This window comes from Aquarana catesbeiana, linkage group LG10 (genome assembly GCF_042186555.1).
Source record: "Aquarana catesbeiana isolate 2022-GZ linkage group LG10, ASM4218655v1, whole genome shotgun sequence".
Taxonomy (NCBI): Eukaryota; Metazoa; Chordata; class Amphibia; order Anura; family Ranidae; genus Aquarana; species Aquarana catesbeiana.
In genome coordinates, this window is record NC_133333.1 from 137,705,262 (window position 1) to 137,727,359 (window position 22,098).

Genomic DNA, 22,098 nt, shown 5'->3' on the forward strand with positions numbered 1-22,098 from the left:
TCCACTCAGCTCTTAAACCTCTCCTCACTGAGCTCTGCAGAGTGTAACTTCAGCTCTTTGCCCCCTATTTTCTGACCACTCAGACAAGCTTTATAAATTCTGCACTTTAAATGGATGTAGAGAAGAGAAGACTGCTGATAAACAGGTATAACTTACGTAGGAGGATTTGTTTCATCCCTGTGTATCACCTGGGGCCAGTTACTTCACTGGGTATATGGCAGCATTTACAACCACTTTAACTTACAAAAGAAGATGGCGACTGTCACATGTATTTTCCTGTATTCATTTGATAAGTTGAGGCTTAGTTAGTAACCCACAAAAGACGATGGCCACCCCAATCCCACAAATCCCATTATCAAATAAATGATCCAGTTCTCACACGGTGATATAGTTTGTTAGGTTTAAGTCAGTAACTTGGTTAAATTATTTTAGGATTTGTTCTTAATTTACAAAAGATGCTGCCATATGTCCTTTCTTGAATGCTGAGCCCACACAACCAATCAACCAGCTCAGCAGGGCGCTCTACAGCAGCTTTCAGAGTGCACCTGTGAGGGAGGTTTTTATGCAGTTGATAGTGAGTGCTGCTGGGAGGAGAAGTCTCTAAACAATGGTCTTTATGGAGTTACGTTATCAGCACCTAGCAACGCAGGTGCAACTGAAAAGGTAGAGAACGGGTGCTTCGTAGTCAGACTAAATTGAGAAAATATCCTCTTTTGTTGGGATATGTGATGCAATGAAATATGTGGATACCTTCTGTTCTAAGAAGGCTCTACTGTCCTAGTCATAAAACATTAAAAAGGACAAGTCTTTTGACATATTATGAATAGATAAACTTAATGGTCTCCTGTGCGTTTCCTGTAACTTTCTGATTAGGTGGAGAGTTTCTAAAGGCTGGTACACACTGGCCGAATTCGACCGATGTGTACAGCAGCCTGTCCAACACATGCCGCCCTAATGTCCGACTTCTGTTGAATGGGCATGTTGGAAAACCACCAGCCGACCGGCAACCGATCAGCGCTTGAAGCCAATGGCTCGAGTGCGGATCAATTGGTCCTGGCCACTCGCGCATTGTGTTACAGAATATTAGAGACATTCCAGTTTATACCACAGGGGTTCTAGACTGGTTTTGGACTTCCTTGCCTGCCAGTACAGGCTGACTGGGTCCTAACTGTTACTGTCTTTTCACAATGTGTATATTTTTTTGGAGGAGAAATAATGTCATATGTGTTTATAGTTCACCCACTATACCTTGGAGCTGAACTTTTAGTAGAGACGGCCAACAGTTTCCCTACTCATATAGTGATCATTTTAGGCATTCTGGCATCTCCTTCGTCCGTTCTGCCCCTAGTCTTGGTGTATTTGTTTAGCTATATTGTATGATCTGATTACTGTGGTATTAAGACTAGCCAGTGAACTTTAGTAGAAGCCAGGCACTGACACAGCATTGTAAGCAAGTAGGGGAAAAGCCAGGATATGTAGGTTTAATGTATGAATAAAATTAACTATAAGCTCTAACGTTTTTGAATATAATTTTTTACATAAGCTGATCTATTAAATTAGCAAAGTCCATGCGGCAGTTGCTTTTACAGGGTGCCAAAAGGGAGCCTAGAGCCCATTTTCTCAAGTACATTTTTTCAAACCTTATCTGCCGTTAGAGCAATGAATCAGTATACAGTGGGGCAAAAAGGTATTTGGTCAGCCACCAATTGTGCAAGTTCTCCCACTTAAAAAGATGAGCGACACCTGTAATTGTCATCATAGGTATAACTCAACCATGAGAGACAAAATGTGGAAACAAATCCAGACAATCACATTGTCTGATTTTTGAAAGAATTTATTTGCAAATTATGGTGGAAAATAAGTATTTGGTCAATATCAAAAGTTCATCTCAATACTTTGTTATATACCCTTTGTTGGCAATGACAGAGGTCAAGCGTTTTCTGTAATGCCCCGTACACACGGTCGGACATTGATCGGACATTCCGACAACAAAATCCTAGAATTTTTTCCGACGGATGTTGGCTCAAACTTGTTTTGCGTACACACGGTCGCACAAAGATGTCGGAATTTCCGATCGCCAAGAACGCGGTGACGTAAACCACGTACGACGAGAATAGAAAAGGCCATTTCAGAACCAAGCGCGGCACCCTTTGGGCTCCTTTTGCTAATCTCGTGTTAGTAAAAGTTTGGTGAGAGATGATTCGCGCTTTTTCAGACTCGTGGTTTTCAGATCGTTTTCTGCTGTCCAGTTTGTGCTTGTGGGTTTGTATCTGCTCTTCAGTGCGTTCAAGCAAGCTCCGCATGACTTATTAGTCATTGTGTTCTTGTTCGTTCGTTACTGTTTTTCAGGTCGCTCTTCACAGGCCTTGCTGTTCTTCAGTGCGTTCTGTTACTTCGTTCTGAGCAGCCGACCGTTTTCTAGCCATGTTGCGTATACGTACCTCTCGTAGAGTTCGTGCTGTGCGGGGGCTTGGTGTTGGGGTCCTGACCTTGACACAAATCCAGTCCATGAACAGGGTGGGGAGGAGTTCATGGACCAAGAATTGGTTGCTTCAGCGTGACCAGTTCTGTCATATGCCTTTGCTCCGTGAGATCCGTGAGAATAATCCTGATGATTTCAGGAACTTTCTCCGGATGACGGACCCCGTATTTCACCGTTTGTTGGCTTTGCTGACCCCCTATATTAGCAGGCAGGATACCTGCATGAGGCAAGCCATCACTCCGGAGCAGAGGCTCGTCGCCACCCTGCGGTACTTGGCGACGGGGAGAAGCCTGCAGGACCTCAAGTTCTCGCCAGGCATCTCCCCCCAGGCTCTGGGGTTCATAATCCCAGAGACCTGTTCTGCCATCATACAGGTCCTGCAGAAGGAGTATATTAAGGTAAGATTTTAATCCTTTAATATCACATTTTATTGTATTTAATGTTTGATTGTATTTCTTTCCTCATTCCCTAATTACCATGATTGTAATATGCTGTGAATGTCCCTTGTCCTCATTCATGCTGGATTTTTATGTAATTTTTTTTTTTTTGTCCTTCATACATATTTGCCTTCACTTACCTCCCCAGCATGCTCTCCTGCCCCTATATTCACCTCATGTAGTCACTTAATGTATTTTATCAGCTCCATAGTAGTGCTTTACCCCAAACACCCCCTAAAATGTGATTTGTAATTTAAATTCAGGCAGAGTGCCAGAGGCTTTTATTTAGGGGTCCCCAAATCATCAACCCTCCCTCCCCCCAACTGCTAAGTCAGCTGATAACAATTCTCTATCTATCCTCAATCATCTATCTGCTGACCTTGCCAAACCCATACACACTATACCCATCTGTTTTGTGGTCAGATGTATGGATGAATTCCCCAAAGCATGTAGTGCAAGGGCCTGCCTGTATACTTTAAAATGGTAATGTTTAAAGTTTTTGTATACTATTATTATCTTGATAGGTAAATAGCAGAATGTCCAAATGTGCTCAATGTGTACAGTGTGTATTTATATCTTTGTATTATGACACTTCTTGCCTGTCCAGTGGGCTGCCGATAGTGTAACTAAGGAGGGGCTGTTGAAAGTAATGCACATTATTTAGGCATTCATCTCTCAATGAAGTGGAGAGGGTTACCTGTCCAAGAGCTCCCCCCCCATAATGTTAGAAATGGCCCAGGAGAGGGGGGGGGAAATATGATAGGTGTACCTTATACTTTGGTGTTGAAAAATTCCCATTAATAAATGTTATCTTGATGTTGGCCAAGAATGTTTGTGTCTAATCTGCTTTCCATGTTTTAATGTGCAAAAATACTAATTTTTTTTTTGTTTTCCTCAACAGTTTCCTTCCACGCCACAGGAATGGCAGACGGTGGCCTCCCACTTTGCCCAGCGGTGGGACTTTCCTAACTGCAGAGGGGCAATTGATGGGAAACACGTCCACATCATCCCACCACCCAACTCGGGGTCGTACTATTATAATTATAAGGGGTTCAATAGTATTGTGATATTGGCTGTGGTGTCGGCTACTTATGAGTTCCTGTATGTGGACGTGGGGAAGAATGGCTGGATGTCCAATGGTGGAGTCATCGCCCAGACGGAGTTCTGCAGGTGTCTGCAGAATGGCAGCTTGGACTTGCCACCTCCAGAAGACAATGTGGAAGGACTCCCATTCGTCTTCGTTGCGGATGAAGCATTTGCACTGGGGGACCATCTTATGCGGCCATTCCTGATGAGGACCCTCACCCCGGACCAGAGGGTTTTTAATTACCGGCTGGCCAGAGCCAGAAGAGTGGTGGAGAACATGTTTGGAATGGCCAGCCGGTTCCGCCTATTTCTTACACGCATACATATGGCGGAGTACAAACTGAATCACATTATCCTGGCGTGCTGTGTTCTACACAACTTTTTACGGCAACATTCTGCCAACTATGCTGGCTCAGTTGGGCCTGAAGCCGGAATTCAAAATGAACCAACCCTGACGGCGCTTGAAAGTGGCCGTCCTGGCTTGCCCTCCCTGAGTGCCAGTGATGTCCGGCTAAGATACCTTGAATTCGTTGCGGGTAGGGGGGCTATCAATATGCCAGACAATGTGTGAAACCTTTATCAAATAAAAAAAATTAAGCAAATCTTTGGTGAAATTTACTGCTTGTGTTTGTTTTAGCTGCCCCTGACAGAAATGTGGTGAGTCCTGAAAATGGCGTGATTGTGTAACCTTATACAAAGAACTGTTGGGTGTTATTTACTAAAGGCAAAGACACGTTGCACTACAAGTGCACTTGAAACTGCACTGAAACTGCACTTGTAGTGCAAAGTGGATTTGCCCTTATGAAATAACACCCATTGTCACAGAAAGCAGCAATTAGAGCACCACAAAAGTGTTGTAGCATTGAGACAATTATCCACACATTCTTGATTAACAATCTTTTTAATAACTGCACAATCACATGTGCATTTTGACAAGGTTTTTAAAACAAACCAACATGTTTGTTGTATAACAATTTTTGGGGTGGCATTAGAAAAAGTAGAAATGTCCATTTAAGATAAAACAGGCATGTTTCAAACCCACAAGAAAGACACAAATCTTGAACTTACAAAGTTCACATTTGGTAGAACTTGAAGGTAGTATCAGACATGAGTATTTAGAAACTGTGTTTGATATTGCGTTCAGGTGGGGTAAAGTCACCCCAGGAAAAGCCAAATTTTGAAGATGCACACAAATAGCCGAATGTCAACATGTGCTACCTGCCATCACGGGGGATCAAGGGACGTGTTTTGGGGGAGCAACCCCTTCCTCTCAGCTACTTTATTATTAAGGAAGGGGTTGCACCCCCAAAACACGTCCATTGATCTTCCGTGATGGCAGATAGCACATGTTGACACACTGTGTGCCTCTTCAAAATTTGGCTTTTCTATAATTCGACAAAAAATTTTAAAATTGTAGCACAACATAAAAGAAAGGGTTTTGGAGGGGTTTTAAACTCTCCCCAAAACATCAATGATGTTCTTATTTTTTTGAATAACATCATTGATGTTTTTCTTGATGTTTTTCAATGCAACATTACACCCCATGATCTCCCCAATCAGGATCTGTGCACTTTCCGAGGTGAAATGCCCTGGATCCACAACATCATGATCACCTTAAAAAGATAGAAACCAAAAAAAAAAAAACATGTATTATAAATATGCGGGCATCCATCACTTACCTGAGCCTGTGGTCGCAGACACTCACCTGTTGTGGTGACAATTTCCACCACGTCTTCCTCCTCCTGCTCTGCTTGTCTTTGTGGGATTTCCCCTTCTTCCAGAGGTGGGGGGTCTCTGGTCTCCTCGGATGAGGGGTGTCCTCCGAGTCTTTTCTCCCCTATGTGAAAAAAAATGGTATACTTAGCACACAGATATTTGATGGCAGAACTATAAATGTGAAACATTGCTTGGAAGTGGGGTACAATTGTCGATTTTGGCAGAGTTCCAAGATGTAGAATTTTTTGGGTACTTTGTCAAGCTTCAATACTTTACCTGTCTTGTACAAGCTTCACAGATGGAGACACCCCTATAGTATACACTGGAGCACCTGTGTGGGCCCCCTAATAAAAAGGGTGTTCTTGTGTTCCACACTAGTGCTCCTGTGTCCAGATGTCTAAACAGCTGCTGAGTGTCCTCTCCTTACACAGAATCTAGTTTGCATTTCATTCTAGTAACAAACCCGACAATTGAGGAAGAGAGGGGGGATTTAGGGACTTTCAGGAAGCCGTGATCTGGTAAGATCATGTATTTCCATCCCTAGGGACTTTATATGATGTCATGGCCTGGTAAGGACATAGACATCCATCTTCTAGTAACAAACCCATCTACACAACCAAATTATTTTCATACCAGTAGGCCCTAAAAAATGTGGTCAAATGCATATGGCCAAAACAATGGTGTTTTATAGGCCGAAATAAAAATGTTTGATACAAATGAATAATGTGCCCATGAACATGAAAGCTGCCATTTTAAACTGTACAACAGTTCAGAAAAGCACATGGATCAGCACGAACGTAATAAACACAAAAAGAATAGGAACACAGGACAACTACTTACTTTTTTGCAGCACTCTCCGGATCTTTCGGTACTGCTCATGCTCTCTTAATTTCAGGTCCGACCACCGCTTCCTGAGCTGATCTTTCGATCGACCGAAATTCCGGTGCAGACTTTTGACCACTTTCGCCATTATCTTGGCCTTTCGGACATTGGGGTTGGGGTAAGGTCCATACTTTCCATCATAGTCGGCCCTCTTCAGGATGTCGACCATCTCCAACATCTCCCCAAAGGACATATTTGATGCCTTAAATCTTCTCCTTCTGGATCCAGACGTTTCCGGCTTACCTCCGCCTCCTACTCGTCGCTATAATTAGCACGCACCTGCTCTGACTCCGCCATGTGCTCTTCCCCTACTGTGCCGAACGAAAAGGGGCGGGGAATAGACTAGAAAGAACGTCGGGGCGGGCGGAGTTACACGCATGCGCAGTGTGTATAAAGCATAACACGCGTGCGTAGTACGTACGATCTGTGAGCGGAGGAAGGAGTATCGGAGGCGCCGATCGTGATAACGAAGGTAAGAGCCAAACTTGGGCCTATACTGCTTCTAGATTGAGGCCTATATTGTAACAAGATTAGGAGAGTTTTGCCTGACATTAGGGTTTGTCTTGTGTTGTGTCTTGCAGTGAAAATGGATATCTTGAAAGATAACCACTTTATGGCAATCTTCATTGATATGTTCAGGGAGCTGCCTTGTCTATGGGAGATAAACCACCCTGAATATAAGAACCAAACAAAGAGGAAGGCAGCACTGGATCATTTGCTGGAATTTGTGAAGACGGTGATCCCCACGGCAGACATCACCTATTTGAAGATCCTAATTGGTAGCCTGAAAAGCACTTATCTAAGGGAGCGCAAGATGGTCCAGGATTCCCAGAGATCCGGAGCAGCAGATGACATCTATGTCCCCAGGCTGTGGTACTATGACAGGCTGCATTTTCTGGCAGGTCAGACTGAACCCAGGTCCTCACTCTCCAGTCTTTCTTCCACGCTTCCTTCCCCCCCAGCTGAGGCTTCCAGGCAGCAACATGTGGAGGAGCCCAGCTTGAGCCAGGTATAGCATTTCTCTAAATATTTCTGCTTGTCCAATCAATGATGTTAACTAGATGTTAGTTTGGAGTACTAATTATGATTGTGATTGATGATGCAAAAACTAAAACCATGTCCCTTTTTCATACACAGGGAAGTCTCAGCCAGGAGGTGGCCGGGCCAAGCAGGCTGCCTGATATGCAGGTCCCTCCCCTCCACTTTTGGAAGGCTACAGAGGCCCTGAGAACCCCCCACACTGTGGAGCATGACTTTGCTTGCATAACTGCCTGCAAAATGCTGCAGATGGAAGAGGGCCAACGACTCCTGTGTGAGTCCTTAATTTTGGAAGCTCTCAATAAGGGGTTGAGGGGCCAAATAACATCTGCTACCCACATTTGTGACCTCACACATGGTCCTCCTCCTCCTCCTGGTCCTACTACTCCTCCTCCTCCTCCTCCAGGTCCTAATACTACTCTTCCTCCTTCTCCAGGTCCTACTCCTCCTCCTGCCACATCTCCAACACCAGAGCCACAGTCGTGAAGGAAGCATGGAAAGAAGACCAGAAAGTGATGACCCTGGGTTCAGTCTGGTCTGGCAAAAGATGCAGCACAGCGTGGGGACACAGATGTCATCTGCTGCTTTCATGATCTCTGGGACTTCTGGACCAGACTGCACTCTCTTAGATATGGACTCCTCAGGCCACCAATTTTGATGTTAAATAATTGATGTCTGCCCTGGGGGTCCAAGGCTTCGCTAATTTCAGCTGTTTCTCCAGCGTTGCCTCCCTCTTTGTTTGGTTCTGAGTTTCAAAAATACAATGTGAAATTAACAAGGGACACCAACACCAAGCAACCTTCTTGAGATTAAATAATATAAGATATCAATGGTGTTGTGGTAACTTGACACACAAAACACACAAAAATATTAGGGAGTAAAACGAACCAAAAAATAAAACAAAGATCAGCCCTGAAAAAAATACAAACCTAAAAAAAAAAAAAAATACAAAAAACAGCCTTTAAAAAAAAAAAAAAAAAAAAAAAAAAAAAAAAAAAAGAAAAGAAAACAACCCAAAAATAATTTTGTCAGATGTGACAAATAAAAATATATTGAGAGAATCCGATAAATAATAAAGAAAGAAGTTTGTGAGAAGTCTGTGTGAATATCAGCAGCAAAACTACTTAATTCTTCTCACGTTATAAAGGAGAAGAGAGTGCGCTGTATTAAACCATTTTTTACATTGCACCGTGACAAAAGTGCTGTATCCATTGCGAACGCTAATTTTACCAGACTGAGCTGTTCCGTCTCGGAATTTCTTCTGAGCATGCGTGGCATGCTCCGATGGAGCCCACACATGGTCGGAATGTCCGACAACACGCTCCGATCGGACATTTTCCATCGGAAAATCCGACCGTGTGTACGGGGCATAAGTCTTCACAAAGTTGTCACACACTGTTGCTGGTATGTTGGCCCATTCCTCCATGCAGATCTCCTCTAGCCACTTAAAGACCAGCCTCGTTTTGGATTTTAGGTGTTTACATGTTTAAAACAGGTTTTTTTGCTAGAAAATGACTTAGAACCCCCAAACATTATATATTGTTTTTTTTCTAACACCCTAGAGAATAAAATGGCGGTCATTGCAATACTTTTTTTTGCACCGTATTTGCGCAGCGGTCTTATAAGCGCACTTTTTTTGGAAAAAAATCACTTTTTTGAATAAAAAAATAAGACAACAGTAAAGTTAGCCCAATTTTTTTTTATATTGTGAAAGATAATGTTATGCCAAGTAAATTGATACCCAACATGTCACGCTTCAAAATTGCGCCCGCTCGTGGAATAGCGTCAAACTTTTACCCTTAAAAATCTCCATAGGCGACGTTTAAAAAAATTCTACAGGTTGCATGTTTGGAGTTACAGAGGAGGTCTAGGGCTAGAATTATTGCTCTCGCAATACCGGTCGCGGCGATACCTCACATGTGTGGTTTGACCACCGTTTTCATATGCGGGCGCTACTCACGTATGCGTTCGCTTCTGTGCGTGAGCTCGTCGGGACAGGGCACTTTAAATTTTTTTTTTTTTTTTTTTATTATTTATTTTACTTTATTTTATTTATTTTTTCACTGTTTTAAAAAAAAAAAATTTGGATCACTTTTATTCCTATTACAAGGAATGTAAACATCCCTTGTAATAGAAAAAAGCATGACAGGTCCTCTTAAATATGAGATCTGGGGTCAAAAAGTCCTCAGATCTCATATTTAGATTAAAATGCAAAAAAAAAAAAAAAAAGTCGTTTAAAAAAAATGACACAAAAAAAATTGTGCCTTTAAGAGAAGTGGGCGGAGCCGTCGTAATGACGTCGCTCCGGCCGTCACATGGTATAGAGACGGGTGGGGGCCATCTTGGCCTCACTCGTCTCAGTACCTCAGCGGTGACAGGTCCCGATCTCCTCCGCCGCTACCGACGGCTCCGGTAAGCGGCGGAGGGTGCGGGAGAGCGGCGGGAGGGGGGGTGGCACCTCTCCCGCCGCCGATAACGGTGATCTCGCGGCGAACCCGCCGCTGAGACCACCATTATCGTGTACAGAACCGCTCGCTGTAAAGATGGATATCTCGGTTGTGGCAGCAGATGCTGCCGTTACCGAGATATCCATCTTTAAAAAAATGACGTATATATACAGTGAGCGGTCGTGAAGTGGCTAGAGCAGTGATGTTTTGGGGCTGTTGCTGGGCAACACGGACTTTGAACTCCCTCCAAAAGGGTTTCTATGGGGTTGAGATCAGGAGACTGGCTAGGCCACTCCAGGACCTTGAAATGCTTCTTACGAAGCCACTCCTTCGTTGCCCGGGCGGTGTGTTTGAGATCATTGTCATGCTGAAAGACCCAGCCATGTTTTAGCTTCAATGCCCTTGCTGATGGGAGGAGGTTTGCACTCAAAATCTCACGATACATGGCCCCATTCATTCTTTCATGTACACAGATCAGTCGTCCTGTTCCCTTTGCAGAGAAACAGCCCCAAAGCATGATGTTGCCATCCCCATGCTTCACAGTAGGTATGGTGTTCTTTGGTTGCAACAGCATTCTCTCTCCTCCAAACACGAAGAGTTGTGTTTCTACCAAACAGTTCTACTTTGGTTTCATCTAACCATATGACATTCTCCCAATCCTCTTCTGGATCATCCAAATGCTCTCTAGCAAACCTCAGATGGGCCCGGACATGTACTGGCTTAAGAAGGGGGACACGTCTGGCACTGCAGTATCTGAGTCCCTGGCGGCGTAGTGTGTTACTGATGGTAGCCTTTGTTACGTTGGTCCCAGCTCTCTGCAGGCCATTCATTAGGTCCCCCCGTGTGGTTCTGGGATTTTTGCTCACCGTTCTTGTGATCATTTTGACCCCACGGGGTGAGATCTTGCGTGGAGCCCCAGATCGAGGGAGATTATCAGTGGTCTTGTATGTCTTCCATTTTCTAATTATTGCTCCCACAGTTGATTTCTTCATACCAAGCTGCTTGCCTATTACAGATTCTGTCTTCCCAGCCTGGTGCAGGTCTACAATTTTGTTTCTGGTGTCCTTCGACAGCTCTTTTGTCTTCACCATAGTGGAGTTTGGAGTGTGACTGTTTGAGGTTGTGGACAGGTGTCTTTTACACTTATAACAAGTTCAAACAGGTGCCAATAATACAGGTAATGAGTGGAGGACAGCGGAGCATCTTAAAGAAGATACAGGTCTGTGAGAGACAGAAATCTTGCTTGTTTGTAGGTGACCAAATACTTATTTTCCACCATAATTTGCTAATAAATTCTTTCAAAAATCAGACAATGATTGTCTGGATTTGTTTCCATATTTTGTCTCTCATAGTTGAGGTATATCTATGATGACAAATTCAGGCCTCTCATCTTTTTAAGTGGAAGAACTTGCACAATTGGTGGCTGACTAAATACTTTTTTGCCCCACTGTAGATTTGATAAAGGGGACATTGTTATAAAAAATTCCCTGGACAGTAAAAACAATTTGTCCCTGAACACCATAAAAATGGTTATAAATAGTTTATGGTTACCAGCGACTACCAGCAAATGTGCCGTGACTAATTGATAACATAGTGCTTGAAAATAACTGGGGCACTATTGGAACAAATGCAAGGAAGGAGACTCCTTTGAACCAGCAGCTATACCAATGGCCCTTTATCCTTAAATGTTCAATGTATGACTTATTCATCATGTGCTTTCTTTTAGGAATTATTGAAATACATTTTCTTACAACACAAGTACATTGCATTTTTGGAATATTGCCTTGCTGTGTAAATTGGTTATGCTAAGATCATAATTATGCTAAAAAAAAAAAAAACAACCAAAGCTTGGATAAGCTTTTCACTCATTTCTAAATCTTTTCTTCTAACAATATCTTGCAGTACCCTTTGGATCCTGGTTTGATCACATCAAAGGTTGGATTCAGATGAAAGATAATAGTAACTTCTTTTTTGTCACCTATGAAGATCTGAAAAGGGTAACTAATTAAGTGTTCTGTGTATCCACTTTAATGTCCATTTCCTGTAAATACTAATAAAGCACCGAAAAGCTTGCAGTACTGTAAACTCAAAGCTTGAAGGTCATTTAAAAGATGTCACTGCAAAAAAACTATTGGGTTGACCAATGAGTCAGAGATGGCAACTGGGCAGTTTAACATGAATCACAAAACAGATTAAAAATGGGGAAACGACAGCTTTTGGGCAGTAGGGCTTGGGGAGCAAAGAGAAAATATAGTCCAACAGATTATGGCGAGGTGAGCTCCACCTGCTATACCAAAATGGGGAAAAATTCCCATATTTTTGTGAGTTGTGATGGAATGAGAGAAGTAAATGTCTACTGCTATAAGAAGGCTCTGCTGTGCCTCACACTGGTTCAGTGATGGTTTTCTTGGTTTCTTTTGGGCCTGTTCAGCGTAACCTGTTAGGTTATACATTTTCTGATTGCTCCCCAAGCCCTGTGCTATAGATGCTATGGTTTCCATATACTGATGTTGCCTGACATGCTAAATGCAGTTTGGATTAAATGGTGCTATAATATTAGGCTGTATCTGTACTAGAAACCAGTGGTTCTGGATATACAGTTAGCCACAGAGGAATAAGGGAATGATTTGCGTGGCTCCACCCACTAGAATGAAATGAATAAACCCATTATTTTGTGGATTTGTAAGGGATTGAGACATGTGAATACCTTTTGTTCTAAAAATACTTGACTGTGTTTTCCAAAAAAAAATACATCTAAAACCAAGAATATCCACTAAAAAAATGAAAACATTAAGCTATCATTTTTAAGGCTCCTTTCTACCTCAGTGCTATTTAACAATTTATGATTGTATTATTTCAGGATCACAGAGGAACTGTAAAAAAGATATGTACATTCCTTGGACATGAGTTGGAAGAACAAACCATTGACTTGGTGGTGGAACAGTCTAGCTTTAACATGATGAAAAGCAACAGCATGTCCAATAATAGTTTAGTTCCAGATTACATCATGGATCCAAAAAACAACCATTTTATGAGGAAAGGTAACATTTTGTGTTTAATCGTCATTATTTATAGATTCGTTATGAAAGATTAAAAAAATATTTTTTGTTTGGCATCTTGTCTTGCTGACCAATCATATTAAAACTTGCCTTTGCAATAATGCAAGACTGAAAGTACAAGTGAATCTGTGGCCAGGCTACAGACATTTAATTATTCACATGTAGCACAGGCCCGGGACTAGTCTGGCTTTTTTTGTCCCAGGTTCCATTCCCTGATAGGTGCACAGCAGTCAGGCACATGGTATTTCACAGGCACTCGAGTCAGAGAACAAGTTGCACGTGTTTTTTTTTTTTTTTTTGTAATTCCTTTATTGAACCATACGTTGCATTATACATACCATACCAAGAGTATTGCACAAATACAGTTACATAGTTATGCTGGTAACATACAAAGCATCAGAGCTACACCAGTAGTTTGACAAAAGGGGGCACAAACAAGAATGAGGTCTAAAAAACACACACACACATCTCAAAGGTTCCCAATATATATACGATAGCCCCAACTTAATGAAGCAATCTTATGGAAAATACAATGAGAAAAAAACGGGAAGGTAAAGGGACCCCTGGTGACGATTATATGCCAATAGAAACATGAAATGTAACAACATAATCAGATACATAATAGCAGCAAAAAACTGCATGGAAAAGATTCCAGACTGACTGAAAGAGTATATAAAGGGGAGAAACAGAGAAAGACAAGGGAATAAGAGGGGAAAAACAAAAATTGTGGAAAAGGAACATAAACAGCATAGAGGGACCGGGCTTATGCCCAGAGCAGAGGGGAAAAGGACATTAAGGAAACAAAAAAGCAGATTCTCTCTCCCGGGGCCTCATAACACGTCCCAGGGGAAATTAACCAGGGTCCAAAACTTCCTGTAAATAGGCATCCGTAAAGACAAAGTGTTGCCAAGGCCTCTAAGTGTCACCAAAGGACTCCTCCCTGTTGTTGAGTGTAGCCGTAAGGTCTTCCATGTCCATTGATTTTGGTAAACCAGAGAGACTTCGAAGGCGGGTTCACAGACCTTCAACACTAGGGAATGCATGTCTTGGCCGCATTTAATAGCTGAATAGTAAGAGAGGTCTTGTATTTTATAATGGGCCTTTGAGAGAGGTGCAGCAAACATGCTGCAGGGTCATCCACCAAATTGACATTAGTCAAGTGTTTGAAAGTACTGACCACATCTTGCCAGAACAGTCTAAGCTTTGGACACTCCCAGAAAATATGTATCAGTGTGCCATGATCCCTACTTCACCGCCAGTATGTGTCAGGTACTTGTGGAGAAATATGGTGTAAGGTAGTGGGAACCCTATACCACCTCTTCAGGATCTTATAATTGGTCTCTTGGTCCTTAGTGGCCATGGAGGATTTCTGGGCAAAGTGAAGGATTTTCTCCTTTTGTGATTCGGTATACTGTATAGCAAGGTCAGATTCCCACCGGGAAATGAAGGAGGGGATAAAACTCATCTCCGGTCGTATCAGGGCAGCATAAATGGTGGAAAGGCAGTGGCGGATTGGTTCCCTCTTTTGGCAAATACTCTCCAACTCTGTGAGCTGATGAGAGATGCCTGGGGAACGAGAACACTGACAAAGAAAGTGCCGAAGCTGAAGACGGATGCAAAAGTCTATGGGGGGTTCTGCAGCGGAGGCAAATGCTGCAGATGAGAGTTTGCCATCTGACTCCAAGAAGTCAAACTGAGGTTACTGGAGGCCTGGTTTGAACTTCTGATTACCCGAAATAGGAACCATGGGCGAAGGCAGCGGAAAAATCAAGGAAGGTGTGCCTAGATACTTGCAAAGTGCTTCCCAGAGTAGGATGGTCATGCAGAACCTTCGGCAGTGGAGAGGCAATCCATGGCCAGCTCTTTGCTGTACCCTCTGAGTCCTCCATTTCCATGGCCACCCAATGCTTTGCCTCAGCATGACAATGTCAGTCAACCAGCCTAGTGAGGTGAGCCGCTCTAGAATATTGATTTTTAGAAAATAGGTTTGTGGATGATGGACTTTATAGGCATAACACAAGTATATATTAAAAAAAATTACTACAACAATAGAAACAAGACAATTGCATAAAATTTCATTGAGTATTCACAAAGAATGCCTTTGAGCATAAACAACACACCACCTACATACATATCTATGTATGTAGGTGGTGCATTGTTTATGCTCAAAGAGATTTTTTCTGAGATTGTGAAGAAATCAGAATGCGTTTCATTGGCCTTGACAGCAACTGTGGGGCAGGAGTAGAGAGAGAAGATCCAACTCAGCATGGATGGCCCCAGCCCAGTATGCTCCAGAGTGGCACGCATAAACTGCCAGTTGACCCTATAAAAAGCCTTCTCTGCATCCATAGATAGCAAGAGAAGGGGGTGATGGGCAGACCTGACAGCATGGATCAAGTTTACAACCCGAATAGTGTTATCCCGGGGTTCCCGGAGGGGTACAAATCCCACCAGGTCTCGATGAATAAGGTCGGGGATGTGTGGGAGCAGCCTATTCGTTAAAATTTTTGCAAACAGCTTGAGGTCGGTATTTAAAAGGGCTATGGGATGGTAGCTTCTACACTGGGAGAGATCCTTCCCCTCTTCAGAGATCAGGGAAATATTGGCCCGCAAGGCGTCCATAGGCATAGGCTGGCCCTCTGTAAGTAAATTGAGCGCAGGGACTAAGTGTGGGAACAAAACCTCAGAGAAAGCCTTATCATATGCTGGAGTAAGCCCATCGGGACAAGGTGCCTTCCTGAGTTTGGAATTAGCTGTAAAAGGTTCCTCCAACTCCTCCCTAACCTCAGGTGGAAGAGACGGCATACCCGAAGATGCTATATAGGATTGGATAGCTGATGGGGGAAAGGGGGAAACATGCTGCAGGGGAATTGCCAAGATTATGGAGGCCGTGATAAAAGGTGCGGAATTCCGCTTCTGTCCAGCAGGAGTCAGGATGTGAGGAATGTAGGTTCTGGTTCAGGGCCCACATAACGCCCGGACCAGCAATGTGCCTGGCTTGTTTAAGAATTCATACATGGCACGTTGGGCCCACGCCAATTTCTGCTTAGTCTTATGGAAAAGGAGAGTCCGAAGTTCTTCCCTCACTGTAAGGAGATCCTGATAGGTGGAGCGTGCGAGACTCGCTTTGTGGGAGCATTCCAAACTATGCAGCCTCGACAACAGTTCATCTGTTTGTCTGGTATGTTCCCTCTTGAGGCGGGATCCAATTCTAATCAGAACACCCCTAACAACTGGCTTATGGGCTTCCCAGACCACTAAAGGGTTATCAACCGAGTTACGATTGATGTAGAAATACTCCATCAAGGTAGTCCGTAGCACAGTAATCGAGTCCACTGATTGGAGCACTCTGGGTAACCGGGCCCAAATGAAGCGTCATATGGACCGGAGCATGATCAGAGAGGAAGACAACATCAATGTATGCAGAGACAACTCTGGAAAGGTCTTTATGTGTGACCATAAGGTAGTCCAGGCGAGAGTAGGTATGGTGTACTGGAGAAAGATAGGAATAATCTCACTCTTGGGGGTGTAGAAGCCTTCAAGGGTCTACCAAGTGCAGGAGCTCCAAGTCTGCCTTAAGACGCTTCAGACGAGCATAAGAAAGGTGGAAGGCAACACATCTAACAAAGGATCCATGGCAAAATTGAGATCTCCACCTAAGACCACGAGTCCCTCCGAGAACTCCAGCAACACTGGAAGGAGGTCCCGCAAAAAATGGGATTGGTCCACATTGGGGAAATAGACGTTGACAAAAGTGACCTGTATATCCTGAATTTTCCCTTTAAGAAGAAATCGACCCTGAGCATACTGCCGCACCGCATCGAAGGACCATGGCCCTGACTTGGCGATGAGGAAGCTGACACCTTTAGATTTTTTAATAGGCGAGGTACTGTGGCACGCCAACGGAAAGTCTCTGTTGGTCAATTTAGGGACACTGTCATTCCTAAAATGCGTTTCTTGCAGAAAAGCAACTTGAGTTATACTTTTCCATACGTCGGCAAACAGCCGAGAGCATTTCTCTGGGTCATTCAGACTGCGGACATTGAGGGAGGTGACCTTTAAGGAACCCATGGAGGACTACAATGAGGTTGGAGAGATGAAGAGCCGAAAGATAAAGACTCCACCGCTCAGCCCCAGGTGAGAGAGACAAGGTACACAAAAAACACAGAGAAAAGGGGGGGGGGGAGAGAAAGAGTCAAAGAGAAGGAGTACAGGGGGAAGAAAAGGAGTAATCTAAAAAACATACATATCACTTGGATCCCTAACAGAGCACACTAGTTACTCAGGCAGGGAACCGCCCTATCAGGAGGTGTCTAAAATGCAGAGAAAACAAGAAAATGGAGATGCAGGGATCCTGCAGGAACACAATAATACTCAAACACATCAAAGCCGCAAAATGTAAAGTGACCAGAGCAGTAGAGATAAAACTTTGTTGATGCTCCAGGCGGAAATAGAGGCTGGGTGCCGCCCAGAGTAAACAGGACAGAAAAATGTAGAAGAAGAGAGCCCAACTGCTGCCTCCCACATCCAGCCCCATAGCATCAAAATGAGAGAAACCAATGGCCCAGCCATAAGCGCAAGTAGAACAACACTAGTAAATCCCCTAAAGGCTCATGCTAGTTAGAGGTATAAGGCCATAGGGCGGGCCCCATAGCCCCACCAGATAGGCCATCGCCCCAACCATGGAGAACTAAAAAAACCAAAACAATATAACAATAACATAAAAATCGAAAATCTCTCCCATGGAACCTGTGGCAAATAAGGGCACAAAAACAAGGGGAAGGGGGTCTGTCCATGACCTTCCACAGTAATAGGGATCTAGTATGGGCACCGGTTGCCCACCCCCAAACAAGAAGGGATGGAAGAAGGCAAGCAAACATAACCTGACTCCTGCCGACCGCGACAGCCCGGGTTTTGCAGAGCAAAATTGTTTTGAAGCAAAGGAGACCGTGCCGTTCTCCCCCAGTCCCAAAGGCAGAGGCAGAAAGGCCAAAAGACATGGCATAGGGGCCTCCAGGAAGGCCACCAGACAAAACTATGAACCAACCCAGGAAGTGTGGGGACCAGCCGGGTCCCAAAAACATAACAATCAGGGTGAGAAAAAATACTAACCCGGGGTGTCGCAGGCTGCAGATATTAATGCTAACAGATCAATTGCATACATAACACAAATGACAAAGTGAAAGTATCAAAAAAAGAGCCCGCAGGCCAGGGGTATCTCTATTATAAATGGATATATAAAACTGGGCCAAGCTTAATGAGTCAATTAGAAGAACAAGGAAAACTTGCAGTCAGTCAGTCTTCAGATGCAGCTGGTGCGGATCTGCGAGTCTCTCTACTGAAGGCTCGGGAGCGGGAGCAACAAATCCGTTGCGGTCTTGGCAGGGAAAAAAGAGAAGGCCTCTGGGCACAGCAAAAAGTCAAACCAGTTAGGAACTTCTACAGGGGGTTTATCCAAGAAACCGAAGAGAGCAGGTAACTGGTCGGGGGTGCACAGATAAAATTCAGTCCCCTGTTTCCAAACGATCAGGTGGAAGGGATGACCCCAGCGGTAGGTTGCATCTGCCTCACAAATTACCTTCAACAAGGGATGGAGCATCCCCGCATGGCTCGGGTTTGCCTGGAGACATCTGGATAGACGCGAACAAGGGCACCGTCAAAGTCAATGGAACCTCTGTCCCAAGCTTGGCGGAGGATCTTCTCTTTTACAGTAAGGAAATGGACCCTGCAGGGAACATCACACGGTAGTGCAGTGGGGCCATGAGCCACCTGAGATGATGGCAGGGCACGAGGACCCAGCACTCGGTGGACGCGGTCTAGTTCCAACTCAGCAGTGGGCGGTTTCCCCAGAAATTGGTTAAGAATTGCCACCACTGTGATGCACAGTTCCGGGCCCATGGTGGCCTCAGGAATCCCTCTCAGGCGCAAGTTGTTCCGTCTGTTATGAAGCTGCAGCTGGACATCAATGAGATGATGGTGGAGGGCCTGTTTATCAGCCTCCAGAGAGGTGAGCCGAGTATCCGTGAAGTGGAAGCTGACTCGAGGCCCGTCACCTTCTCCTCCACAGTGTCCACTTGCTTACGGAGGTCATGCAGCTCCATGGAAAGCGCATTAACAATAGAAGAGGCCATAGCTTGCAGGTCCTGCTTAGTGGGGAAATCTGCCATGATCTCCCTGGAGGCTTTCTCAGTACAGCTACCCAGCCCCTGTTGTAACTCAGAGCCAGATGGGGACTCTGTCTGTGGGAGTGCAGGGGAGATGATAGGTGAATCTGGCCATGACTGAGCCGCTGCGGCATCCCTAGTAGCAGTAGTGGTCATTTGTGTGAGCTTCTTCGTGAAGGCTGTTCCTGCGGGGTTGGTGCGTGGTGGCACCATCTTAGTGGAGGCCGAGGGAGAAGGAGCAGGTGCTGGCGGAGAAAGTAGTGAGTGATCTCCGCGCTCCTTGATTCCCCTGCAGTCTGTGTCAGCCGCCTGTCTCCTGACATGTGAAAGGATCAGCGCAACACGGCTCTAATGGAGGTTCCCAGAGTATGCAACTCTACTCTGCCATCGCCAAGCCCCACCCCCTGCACATTTTTTTTGTGGTTTTAATTTTGTTAGAGAACTGGGATAGGGTAAGAGTGAGACTAGGGATACTCCAATAAACTTTAATAACTTGCAGTAGAGGACACTAAATCTGAACTATTCCTTCAGAGTGAAGGCATCCCCTTTAAAGTGAAGGTAAACTGGTACTAAAGAGGGACTCCTCAACAGGAATATAGTTCTGGATGTACAAAAACTAAGCTCACCCAAATGAGATCAAAGAAAGTCCAGAAGGCTGGTACTCACTGTTTCCTGGATACTGTGTAGCTGCCTGCACTATCTGCCTGTTTCTGTACTTGATTTGCCTGTGTCCTGGATCCTTAGCTGAGCTCTCTGCAATCTGCAGGAGGCTAGGCCAGAGGTCCCCCAGCTAAAGCAAGAGCTAGTACTCCAAAAATGATTTTTTCAGCTGCAGGTAAACTCCCAAGGATGCCAGAGCCTCCAGGCTGGGTCTTACATCCGCAAGAACAAGAGAGCTGTTCTGGATCCCAGCCCATTTATACCCCTCTCAGCAACCTGCTGGTCACACATTCCCTTGACCAGGGATTGGCTGAAGAAGTGTTAATATGCTGGTCGGGGTCTAGGTTCTTCCATCCACTATATCCCAAAATTCAGTGGGATGCACAGGAATGTAACCAAGCCTGCAGCAGTAGGACCCAGAACAGACATTATCAAAATGATCATTGCTCTCCCTGGCTACAGGGAGGCCAAAAATCAATTTAAAAGATAGTAGCATACTGGGTCACTACATGCATATTCTTAACAAGCAGTAAATGAGATTTAAAGAAAATCTCCTTCCTTAAAAATTGAATAAAGTGTATACAATGTGTCGCGTCTAACGTCCAGATCAGCATAAACAGTAACAACACCACTTGAAGTGGAACAGCAAGCAGTAATAGGATCTGATCCACTAAACTGCAGGAACCATACTGCCAGTGTGAAATAATGCCAGCTTTGCCAGGCCTAGACTGAATGGGTAGACACTGTCTGTTTAGATAACAAGGAGGGTTCTGCCAGCTATTGTCGGGGCCCTTTAAGAACTGTTGATACACTTAATGATAGTCTTTTAAACTTGCATGTAGTGAAGTGCAGAGAGGTGCTGTGGAGATGTGGCCCAATTGTGGTGACAGTTCAATATAACTGCAGCGTTGTTGTTAAGGCTGCAGTACAGGTTTGGTGAATGTGCAGTACAAAAGTGGTGCAGTAAATGTCCTGATCTCAGTGGCTTGGTTTCTGCTAGCAGTGTAAATGTGTAGATGTGTAGCAGTGTAGATTCATGGTGATAGCAGAGGAACAAAGCAGCAGACAGAAATGATACTTAGTGCTTGTAGCTTCCCTGACGGTTTTCCCGAGTGTGGCTCGGGGTTAAATTTCAGCACCATTAGCGGTAACCCCGAGCTACACTCGGGATTACATTGCAGGATCCTGGTGCAGTGTTACTTACCTTGTCCCCAGGATCCTGCAATGTCCCCCGCTGTGTCTGCGGGCTCTGTCTCCTTCGAAGTCTCTCTGTGCCAGGCTCCGTTCCCTGCAAGCGTCACGACGCACGGGGGCGGAGGCTGGCGGCAAATTTAAAAAAAAAGTAAAAGTCATAACACATACAGTACTGTAATCTTACATTCCTTTTGTCCCCAATGCTTTGTCCAATGCCCTACATGCAGTTTTATATTATGTACACTGTTCTTTCTGCCTGGAAACTTGAGATTGTCCATAGCAACCAAAAAGTGTCCCTTTACATCAAAAGTGGCTTTAGACCAGCTAGAAAACAGCGATAGTAAATTAGAACAATTGCAGAATTGAGCGATAGTGAATTGTGGGGAAATTTAGTTTATTATTATTATTATTATTATTATTATATTATTATTTTTTTAAATTATTTATATTTATTATATTATAATTTATGTTTTTGTGTTTCAAACTTCATCATACCCGGGATATCTGCTAGACTCTTGGTGGACAGATTTAAGTCTGTTATTGTTAAGAATTACAGGCCTACATAATAAAACGCCAAATTTCCATGCAAAATAATTGTACCGCTTTCAGCACCTAAAATCCGAAATAATCATACCGCCAGGGAGGTTAATTGAGACAAGTACATATTATAGAGGGATATGCTTTGTTCACATTTCATGTATATAACCACTATAATAACCATGCGAAGACTGGCGAAGAACCTGGCCAAGTGAAACCAGTGCTGGATCCCTGGCCAGGTACGTGTCCTTTATTTTAAAAAAGTCAGTAGCTACAGTAATTTTTACAGTAATTTTTTGGGGATGGACCGAAGATGCTCTTTGAGGAACCAGTCTGGAAATGACATTGTGAAACAAAGAGCAATTTTTTTAGAACATAAAAGGGTTGCAATCATTT

The 22,098-nt window shown here is 44.0% G+C and overlaps 1 protein-coding gene across 3 annotated transcripts in view; it reads left to right on the top strand.

The window, feature by feature from the left end:
• LOC141110917 (sulfotransferase 2B1-like) overlaps positions 1 to 22,098 on the top strand; it is a 57,611-nt gene that overhangs the window by 22,083 nt on the left and 13,430 nt on the right. For all 3 annotated transcript variants that reach the window (XM_073602707.1, XM_073602709.1, XM_073602708.1), the window contains exons 4-5: positions 11,991 to 12,085; positions 12,949 to 13,129. In XM_073602707.1, the coding sequence (XP_073458808.1) occupies positions 11,991 to 12,085; positions 12,949 to 13,129 (276 nt within the window). The remainder of the gene's footprint in view (positions 1 to 11,990; positions 12,086 to 12,948; positions 13,130 to 22,098) is intronic.